Source organism: Vitis riparia, chromosome 11, assembly GCF_004353265.1.
Source record: "Vitis riparia cultivar Riparia Gloire de Montpellier isolate 1030 chromosome 11, EGFV_Vit.rip_1.0, whole genome shotgun sequence".
NCBI lineage: Eukaryota > Viridiplantae > Streptophyta > Magnoliopsida > Vitales > Vitaceae > Vitis > Vitis riparia.
Window position 1 is genome coordinate 1,154,871 of NC_048441.1, and position 10,781 is coordinate 1,165,651.

The 10,781-nt window shown below is 39.3% G+C and overlaps 2 protein-coding genes across 2 annotated transcripts; one reads left to right on the top strand and one right to left on the bottom strand.

Moving 5' to 3' along the window:
- Positions 1 to 310: 310 nt before the first annotated feature.
- LOC117925592 (glutamate receptor 2.8-like) lies at positions 311 to 2,677 on the bottom strand. The gene is made up of 3 exons (XM_034844649.1): positions 1,561 to 2,677; positions 1,094 to 1,479; positions 311 to 939 (listed from the first exon to the last, which is right to left on the bottom strand). The coding sequence occupies exons 1-3, from the start codon at positions 1,778 to 1,780 to the stop codon at positions 514 to 516; spliced, it is 1,032 nt and encodes a 343-aa protein (XP_034700540.1). The 5' UTR covers positions 1,781 to 2,677; the 3' UTR covers positions 311 to 513.
- A 1,124-nt stretch (positions 2,678 to 3,801) lies between these two features.
- On the top strand, positions 3,802 to 6,202 carry LOC117925343 (cyclin-B2-2-like). Its single transcript, XM_034844338.1, has 5 exons — positions 3,802 to 3,894; positions 4,405 to 4,672; positions 4,735 to 5,045; positions 5,937 to 6,026; positions 6,122 to 6,202. Exons 1-5 carry the CDS (start codon positions 3,802 to 3,804, stop codon positions 6,200 to 6,202), a joined length of 843 nt encoding a protein of 280 aa, XP_034700229.1.
- Positions 6,203 to 10,781: the final 4,579 nt, after the last annotated feature.

The following is a 10,781-nucleotide window of genomic DNA, read 5'->3' on the forward strand; positions in this document are numbered from 1 at the left end:
CTTTTAGAAATATATATATATATATATATATATATATATATATATATATATCTGTGTGTGTGTGTGTATTCTAAGAACATAAAACATTTTTTCAAATACAAAAACACATTTGACAAATTTTGAGACTGTTTTTAAAAATATTGTCAAACAAATCTTCATTTGATTCTTCCGGGTGAAGCCGGTTAAAGCATAAACCCTATCAAGTGTTGAAAAATTGTTGCAAGTTCAAAGCAACAAATGCAATTCATTAAACAAGAGAAAGGGCACCGTTACCCATGTCTAGGTTTCAGAGCAAGGGCAAGACCTAACTTGGAGGCTCAATGGTTGGCCTTGGAGTCATACTCTCCCAAAATAGTTGTCAGTGATTTTGATCTCCACTCCCTCTTGCACACATTTCATCATAAGTTGGATCAAATACTTTAAAATTTTCATATAAACCACTAGAATTCATTTGCAGGATAATTGTCATCTAAAACTTATTAGTCATTTGAATTGTATTTCTGCAATTAATAGTTATGAAGGTTGGTTTCCATTATTAGTGTTACTCAAATTCTCCTCTCCTTCAGTTGAGATATTGTTATCAGTTGGATGGTCTGAAATGTCTAGTGCAGCTGTAGACATACTAATACTACCATCAGATAAAGGTTCTTGCGCAATTCGATTGCTAAGCTGAGGTTGTCCTTCACTGGTTAATTTGTTCCTGATCAGGAAAACATAGAATATGATCAAGGCTAGAGTTGAAGAGGTACCCGTGACTAGAAAGAGGCCACGAAAGCTGTAGGAGTCGAGGATGCTTGGTTTTGTTGGAGACTTTTGCTTCTTAAAAACCGATTGGTCTTGAAACCAAGTTTGCTGTATCATATCAAGTTTACCATCTTCTCTTAGCTTTGCTATTGCCCATGAAATATCAGAGACCAAAGGGGACCCTTTTGGAAAAACCTATAGAGGTAAGAAAGAAGAAAGGAACCAACAAAGAAGTGTATGAGGACATGATCATATTTATGATCCTACCTACAAAAACTTATTAACTTCAGAGGATAGAAGCATATAAAGAAATATTAAAAAGATTTTCTTAAGAAAATTATGCACTTACAAAGCCAAATCCATTGGTGGTAAGATATTCGGGTTCGATCATGGTGTACTGGTCACCATATTGTGCAAGAAAGAGCTTAATGTAAGGTATCTCATCAATGATGGCAGAAACTCCACCCTTTTTACTTCCTTCTGTTAGGGCATGAGCATAGGCTTCAATAGATCCATATGTTTGAAGCGAGGAATTTGCAAAATTTAAATTATTAACTACTTCTCTAGCTAACGATCCCTTTTGATAACCTATAAAACTCCCTTTCTGAAGCATTTGAAGTCGATTGACAGTTAGCATTGAACTCAAACTTGCAGTGTAACTTGAAGTTAGTATGAGCACAGCAAATAGCCATACAATCACCACAAACTTGGACAAGTTGCTTATCAACTTTTCCCCTGTCAAATACATAAAATGTGAAGTCTTTGATGGTGATTTATAGATATAGAAATACAAAACACTTATCAAATGTTACTTACTTTGTGAAAATACCAGGGTTGAGAATGAATACCAGAATATCATTCCAACTTGTTGAGCCCTTGAGCCCTTAAACTCATCATTGATTTTGCGTTCTATGAACCAAACAATACACCCTGTCAAAATGAAAAAAGCACCACTAACAAGCCAAAGGTCCACTGTCAAAGGCTCCAAAAAGATCCACATGTTCTTGGCTTTTCCAATCTCAATAGGCACCACCATGCCCACACCTAACTCTGTATAAGGCAAAGTAAAGTCCACATACAAAGATCAGTTTGATGTGATTGTAACGTCCCCCACCACTGCATCAAAAACCTAATTGGTTCCCTTGCCAAAACAAAATATGACATATGAGAACATGCTAGAGGGAAGATAGTTTGATATGGTTTCAAACATGTGGTGATGTTAGGTCAACATCTACTAAGGGACAACATATGTTCCATAAAAATGTTCATAATCAGTAACTTCAGAAGCAAGTGATCCCAAACCCTCCATATAGAGTTCAATTATGATCATGGAATATGTTTTAGTGACTCATATTTGGTAAATTCGTTTGATGGGCTTGCATCAACATAGCTTGTGAATGCTCTAAGCATCTAGAAAAAAGAAGGCATGGAGTTGCTAAATGAGTTCGAAGAATAGGTTGAGGAGGCAAAAACTAACCTGGAGATAGACTTGGAATACAAGGTCAGTGTAGGTTAGTGCACTGCTTCCATTAGAATTGTCAAAGGGGATGAACTCATAAGTTAATGCATAAGGTAAATTTTCAACTGCAGCCTTGAACACATCTATGCAGAAGCCAGATACAGAAACTACACCAGTTTGCAGATCGCGATCCACCTTCACTAATTCAGTAAAACCACCTTTCATTGGAACTCCAATTCTCAATTTCTTTCCACTCACTGGCATTGTCCAACCTTTTGGGGTAACAGCAGATAGTCCAGGCCAGATGGTAGGTTGAAGACTGTTCGTAGATGTTGAATAGAGCTGGCTATCTGACAGGTTAAGTTCTCGTGAAATTCCATGTTTTGGTGTCCAAAATCCAATTCCCTTGACCCCATTTCCAACTACATTTACTAGTTGGAATGCCACTGGTTCCAACTGTCCATCCTTAAGCTGAAACTTGTCACTCAAACCATTAAATTGACTCTGCAAAATAGCTTTGAGAATCTTTGAACCAGTTTGTGATACTGAAATGGAAGCCAGGTTTGTAAACTTACTCCAAGATTTCAATTTCTGAGGTTGGGACATTCTGGGACCAATTTCTTCATATGCTCTTGCTAGAGCCCAAACAGCATCGTACGCCCACAAACAAAACTGTAGACCCCCATTTGGGGCTCACTTTTTGCAGTTAATTTTGGGACAGGTGTCACAATCTCAAGGAACCACGTGTCACCTCGTAACTGGCCTTCAGTGAATCAGGTAGTGGAGTTGAATGAGCCATTGAATGGTTGACACCTGGAGGGGAGCTGCAGGGGGGTGCCTTTTTCTGTTAGAGGAGGAGCGTATCTGCAGGGGGGTGGCTGGCAGCTGCAGGGGGGTGGCTGGCAGCTGCAGAGGGGCAGAGGGTGCTTTTGGTTGCTGTTTTTCTGGCAGAGAGAAAGAGGCTAGCTGGAGGTGAGGGAAGAACCGTGGTTGCTTTTCAGAGGGGGCGATTCTGTTGAGGGGGAGGAGAGATTTCGGAAAAGGGATTCCTTAGCAGAGGAAGGTGGGGAACCAGAGAAGGGAGGAAGCGAGAGCTGTTTTGAGATGGCTTGAGGAGCAGCTTCTTGAGGGGGATGCCGAGCTGAGCATAGACCAGAGAAAGAACAGCGAGTAGCAGCCCAGGACTTAAGTTGAGGAAGAGACATCCAGGTATAGTCATTATGATTTTCCTATATATTTCCATCTTACAGTTGTTTCTCCTGTCTCATTCTCTGTAGTTTTAATTCTGTTTATTGGGTTGTGTTGATTTAGTGGTTATTGGTTTAATATTAGTGAGCTTACTACATTTTATGCTCTATTCTGGAAAATGTTTTTCATCTTAACCCACTGATTGTTGGACCCATGGATAAGATGAGGAAATGGGCTTAACATATTTGTTAAATGCTTCATGTTCTATTCTGGTTTTTGTTCTCTTGCTCCTTTGTTTTCTCTTGAATGCACGCTTAAGGCTTTAAGACTGTAAATCCGTGCTGGTGCCTTGGTGGAGAATCAATTGATTTGAAGAACATTTGAGGGATAGAAGAGACTTTCAGATGTCCATGAATCTGGGTGGATGTGTGGGGCATATAGGTATTAAATCAATGCAGCAGGGTAGTAATTTCCTATGTATGGTCAGTAGCTCTGGTCAGAAGGTCAGAAATCTCACTCAATGAGAGGGTAAATGCTTCCTTCCGTCATTGGGATAAAGTGAGTCTAAGCTGAACCTGACAGTCTATGGTAAGATGATTGCTGATCCTAAGTTCTCACACTGACTCATCCTGGAGGCATGCAATTCCTGTGAGAGGTGACCATTTCCTCTTTCTTGTTGGCCAAAGCTGAGATTGCTTCATTACTCCGTGAGATTGACCCCACCACTGGTGATTGTGAAGCTGATATCTCCAAGGGAAAACCACTGCATGTACATCACTCTGTTTTATGTTTGGCTGGCTGCCACCCCATTAAAATCTGCTAGTGTTAGATCAGATGCACAGGCATGAAGCTGGGATTCACCAAAGGCTGCACCTAAGCCATCCTTTGAGAGAGAGGAAATTGTTTTTAGGGACTCATGATCAGCAGGGATCCCACATGGAACTGATGCCTATCATACATCAAGTGATGTTAGTTGGTCTTCAAGCTCGTTACCCATTCTGCTGCATGAAAAGTTGCACTGTAATGATTCAGAGCATTGTGGTCACTCTATCGATGATGGTTCACCTAGCTTGAATAAACTTCAGCAAGATGAAGAAAGTAAGGATCCACTTGAAGATGTTGATCTGAATGCAATTGGAAGCTTGCTTCCTGATGATGAGGATGAGCTTTTAGCTGGCATCGTGGATGATTTTGATCTTGGTGGGTTGCTTACCCCAGTGGAAGATTTGGAAGATGATCTCTTTGGCAGTGGAGGAGGAATGGGGTTGGATTTTGATATTGGTTTTTCAAAGTTAAGCCTATCATGGATATTGATGGCCCGGATACCAGGAATCCACTTACAGTTGTTGAGTATGTTGAAGAGCTGTATGCCAGCTATGGAAGGATGGAGAGCTCTAGCTTCGTCTCTCTGGACTACATGGTTCGACAATTTGACATTAACCATAAGATGAAAGCTATACTGATCGACGGGCTTATCGAGGTGCATAATAGGTTTGAACTCACGGAAGAGACATTGTTTCTTATTGTTACACTCGCGGACAGATTTCTATCTCAGCAGACGTTGGCAAGAAAGAAGCTTCAATTAGTTGGTTTGGTTGTTGTTCTCTTAGCATGCAAATATGAAGAGGTTCCTGTTCCAGTTGTTGCTGCAATTGTATCTCATCCATTTCTCTCTTGGGCTAGAAACAGTTGGAGAAATCCTAGTTGTTTTAATTCCAAGAAGCATCACCATCTCATCACCTTCTATCTCTCATCCCACCTAGACCAACCCGTTCTTCACACCTATCCCATTATCTCCCAGTGTTCTTTTCACTGATGGCATCCCCACCAGGTACCCATCCTATCCATCATTCATCATCCATTCCCTACATCACCTCCCATCAAACCTGCCACCACCTAATCCATCCACTTGTTCCATCATTTTCACGAACATGAATTCCTATGCCTAGCCCCTTCATCTCTCTTTCCCCCCATACTCATCAAATTCATAACCACACCCAAGTTTCCATCCCTTATATTCATCTAGCTGATCACCATGCTTGTTCATTAATGATGTCCTCATTTACCATACCCAATGTCCTTTGAGGGCACATATTGTCTTCTAGCGTACAAGCCATGTCGCCTCTTATTCTTGTACAAAATGCACCTGCGTCAGGTTAATCTTCCACTCAATTGCAGCCTCAAGCCATGGAATTTCCAACTCATCCAGCATAACTGCCACGTGGTCCTTGTTATCATGATAATCCCTTCAGATGGCGTCCTAAGTCCAGGTTCTGCAATATCCTTTGGGCCCTCAAGAAGCTTTTAAAGTAAACCCATTGAGAGGCCTCCATTAGGTCCATTGCCATCTGGATTCCACTCGCGTTCAAGAGGCCGTGGTGTCGGCTGCAGCACTCGTGGAAGCAAATTGGAATACCATGAGAATGAGGGAGAAAGTGCAGCTGCATCCACATATCAGATAGAGAGTCCCCATGAGGAAAATACCCGTGATAAGAGAAAGTTTAGCTCCAGTAAAATCGATGTTCCTCTTCTCTTGGACTTGCAGGTTGAGGAGACACAATATGTACCTGAAGTGAAGACGATTATGAGGATGGAACTTCTGGTGCTTTCTACTCTTCAGTGGAAGATGAATCCAGTGACCCCAACTCCGTTTTTTTTTATCACATTATAAGGAGGCTTGGATCGAAGACCCTGACGTTGCAGTGAAGTTCACTCTTCTAAAATCTTCAGGAAGGACAGAGGTACCCGGGTCTTGAGGCAAGCAATCGTTCCAAATGCAGTTTTGTGAGTGCAAGCAATGAATCCAGTTGACTCTCGACCATATTCGACATCACTTGCCTCAAATAATGCTGTCGCATGAGTTTATTTCTTCTTCATCAGATCCAGTTCATGTACCCATCTCACATCTTTCATTCTTACCCCAACATGTTTGCCACCCTCCTAGCCGCGCCACTAAACCCACACTCTCTCTCTAAACATTCCCATACCCATTAAACCCATTTCTTCCAACATCCCTCACGCTTATTTTCTCATATCTGCCTTCACTCATTCCCTCTTCTCAATTCCTTATCAGATGCATGCATGGCCATGCATGGTTCCAAGTAACTGAGCTGCTCCAAAGTTCAGGAATATGAGGGTTGGATATCTCGAGTCAACATTGATGGGATTAATGGCCTTCCTCATGTCAGTCAGATCAGTCATGATCATGTCTCGGATATTAATACAGTCATCCAGCATGGTGACATCCTCAAGGTGGTGATCCCGAGTCACGACCATCAGAGAAGCTGTCCCACCTGTGCTAAATATTTCAATGCATATGTACACTGTTTTGCTCATCCCTAATCATAGTGTCTGCAGCCTTGCAGTAGAATCCCTCAAACTAGGGAAGATGATACCATTGGTGCGTTAGCTTACATAGCGGAACTCAAACCTGGTTTTGATGAGGAACCGTGGGCTCACTTCGTTCAACTCCACTGGGTATGCTCCGAATGCGAAGTGCAAAGGATGTTGAGGAATTTCAGGGGAGAATTGGTAACATATGTGAGTGGTCTACTTGCATTTGCTGACACGTTAGTCTTTATAATATCTCCTTGTTGGGAAGTTGCTTGCCGAGGTCTATGTTGCTACATTTAATATCTGGGTTGATAAAATAAAGATGATGAAATGAGGGCATTTTCAGCCTTCTCGTGGAGCACATGAGTGTACTGATTCCATTCTTGAGATGAATCAAATAATTGTTGATGTCCAAGCGTTAGTTGTGCAATGTATAGAGATGAAATGAGGTATATTGAAGCATGAACAAAGAGAAAGAAAGTGCATAACCAAGACCCAGAAGCAGGAGATAATGTCACAGGTAATATCCGGGTCTTTTATCGGTGCTACCCATTCAGAAATGAGGAGCTATCAGCTGGTATTGTGACAGTTGTAGATTCATATGTCTCACTAATGATGATTTCAGTGTTGGGCGGGATGCCAAGTTTACTGAGGATACTTTCCAACATGCATTCCAATAATAAATCAGATCAGACTAAGGATCAGGATCTGCTGTCCCATCTTTTAAGAAGCCTCGCCAGCTAGGGTGGTGCAAACGGGAGTAGGAACATATCAGAGCTCCTTCAGGAATCTCAACTGCTGAATGATGAGATTTAAGTTGGAAATACAGAAATGGTTTCGGCTCTACTCCCAAATGGTTCTCAACTTTCCCCCTCAGAGCCAGCATGTAGCTTTCACCCCAACATAGGGTGAGCATGGCCCAATTGTCGATATCCATCATCCTGCACGAGTAGTGACAGCAACTATTCATCCACTTCTGCAACAATCTCAGACAGTGGCCGGTATTGTTGATATAGTGGGACCTACAGGCAGTGTCTATCAACAGCCCCAGCATGCACAAGTCAACTGAGCCCAATTCCTACCAGGCTATGCATTGGCCATCTTTAGTATGGGCCACCTTTGGGCCATGTGACATTCTTGGATTTCTTTTCATTTGATTTTGAAAATGTTTTCTCAAATCCTATTTTGTAAATATCTTCATCAAAATTCTGATTTTCAAATAATTCCAATTTTCTCATCTTTCATCCTTAGGATTTTTTAGGATCACCCAAGAATCCCATTTTTAATAAAACTTGGTTGCCATCTTTCCTTCTGGCAAACAATTTCAACATCTCTTTTGTTTTAAAATGTTTTAAAATAAGTATGAATTAAATTCTGTAATTCCGAGTGATGGAGTTTACGGAATTAATTTATGCAAAATAAACGGGCTTTGGTGGGGGCCCTACATCAAATAAATTTTCTTCAAAATAAAAGTGAATTTTGAGTGAGGTGTCATGCGTGCCTTTGATAATTTTGCACTCAATTTAGTGACATGTGAGCTATGTTTATGCTATTTATTGTGCACTAACCCTCTCTCTTGATAGCGCATAGTGGTTTGCTGCTCAGGTACACACTCATTCCCGCTCTGGTTAGTCTATATGCATTTTCTGACTCTCATATGTGCATGATTGTTCCGAGTACTCATTGACTTTCTCATTGATTGTCATGATAGCTTCATTTTATTAGTAGAGACCCGACTTTAGGGACTTAGAGGGGTGCTACGGTCTTTACCGTACCTTCCCGATAAGTAACCTGACCCCCGAATCCGATCCGGTTTTTCACAGACCACCTTTTCCAAAATAAGGAGTCACACTTAGGGTTTTTCTTTCTTATTTTGTTTACCCTTTAAAAATAAAACAAAAATAAGTGGCGACTCCAAGTCATTTCAAACAATCAATAAAATCATTTTCAAAATAAAAATCGAGTTTCGCCATCGAGTGGGAAACGCATTGAGCACGAAATGCGGGGTCCACAAAAACACATTTAATTCATTCAATTTACCGCTTTGATTGTCATTGGGAAACTTGTTTTGCCATTTCACAGTGAAGTTGTTAAGCTCTTCTGAATGTGGAATATAAGGATTTAGGCCTACTAACCCTTGCATTGAGTCAATGACTGATGGATCCATTGAATTCAAGAAACTCGTTATCCCATCAGTTATAATCCAGGCATACCCTTTACTCATCATCCCCAATTCCTTCGCTTTTAAGAAAAGTCGCGAAGCAAGGGAAGAGGACATGTGCACAACAAATACCCTGGTGGACATTGTCATCAGTTTTTGGAGCTCTATAGTGATCTGGTCATCAGTAGCTCTCAGAGAAATGACACTTCTATGCGGGACACGTGAATCAATCTCCTCAAAGGCGCCAATTAGATATGGTATGACTCCATTTCCATAATTCGAATCTTCATGTATGAGAGTCACCTGCCTCCATCTGAATGCTTGAACAATTGCAGCAATAGCTTTTACCTGAGCTTTATCATTGATTGCTACACGGACAAGGTATGGAGTTTTCTCCTGAGAAAGGAAGGGAGTGGTCACGGAAAAGGTAACTATGGGCACTCTAGCTTTGTCTCCTAGATGAACCAGAAACTCGGCCTCTTCAGACGTTTGCGGCCCCAGAATTGCATGGACATCTTTATTTTCTAAAAGATCAATAGCTACACAAGAATTGAACTTAAGCAATTATAATGATACACTGCAAAGTAACAATGGTAAGAGAAAATAGGAAAGTTCAAAAATATTGCGTGCTTGTCATTAAACATGAAACACTGAGAGGGGTGGGGAAGTGGAATTTTTGTGTCATGGCTTGAAATTTAGTAACAAATTTGTTTACTATTGAACTAGCCTTTAAAACATGTCTACGTGGTTGAAAGGAATCTACTATATACAATAATGTGTCCCACTTTAACGATCTATTCTCTCCCTTATAGATATTATCCTTTTAGAGTCCGTGAGTCATTAAGACCTCAAAACATGTTTATTTAGTTAGGAGACATCCACTATAGATCTAGTATCAAGAACTTCTTTCCCCAATTGATTTGGTGTTTAGTGTATAAGGTGAACACTTTTTCTTATACTGCTGGCTGATTTGAAAAAATCTTTTTCACTCAACTAAGAAGACGAACTCACAACCCTTGAAGTGAAGTGGGGACAAAATATATAATGAGTTAGCAAAATAAACCATCATCTCATGCACGCATGTATAGCAAAATATGATCAAATTAAGATGTTAGTGTTAAAATTTCAAGTATATACAACTACAATGCATGTCAACTAATTAACCATTAATTTCTTATTTTTAAAGGGATACTACTCTACCATTCAAAGATTGTTGCTGTCACTTATAAAACAAATTAATGCCACCTTTAAATGATATTCTATAATAATTATTTATAATTAATGGTCATAGTAACTCTAACTTGATTGTACTTCTAACTTTTTACTTGATTAAAATGTTTAAATTTTTTATTTATATAAAACAAAAACTTGATCATGATTCTAACATTTGACTTTATTAAAATTTTAATTATAAAATAAAATAAAATTTATTTTTTATAAAACTTATTTTTTTATTTTATTTTCATTTTCTCTTTATTTTATTAAAAATTCAAAATTTTGTATACTGAAGTTGCACACCTTTTAAGTGCACTAAGATTTGGCACATCGTCAAATACACTATGAAAATATAGCACACCCTCAAGCACGAAAGAAAAAAAAATATGGGATTAAGATACCCAAGAAGGAAACTATGAGACTCTTTGAAAATTGATTTTGAAAAACTATGGGATTAAGGTATCCAAGAAGAAAATGATGTTTTTATTAAAAACAATATTTTAAAAATAGTTTTTTGAAAGAAATTTCATTTATTTTGTATAATATTCTAAAAAAATAATTAGGAACGCAAAAATTAAATTAGAAACTTTTGCATTATACATAAATGCATAATACCTTCGTAGATAAAGTTCCAATAATATTATTTTCGTTATAAAAAATCAAATGAATGAAATTCTAATA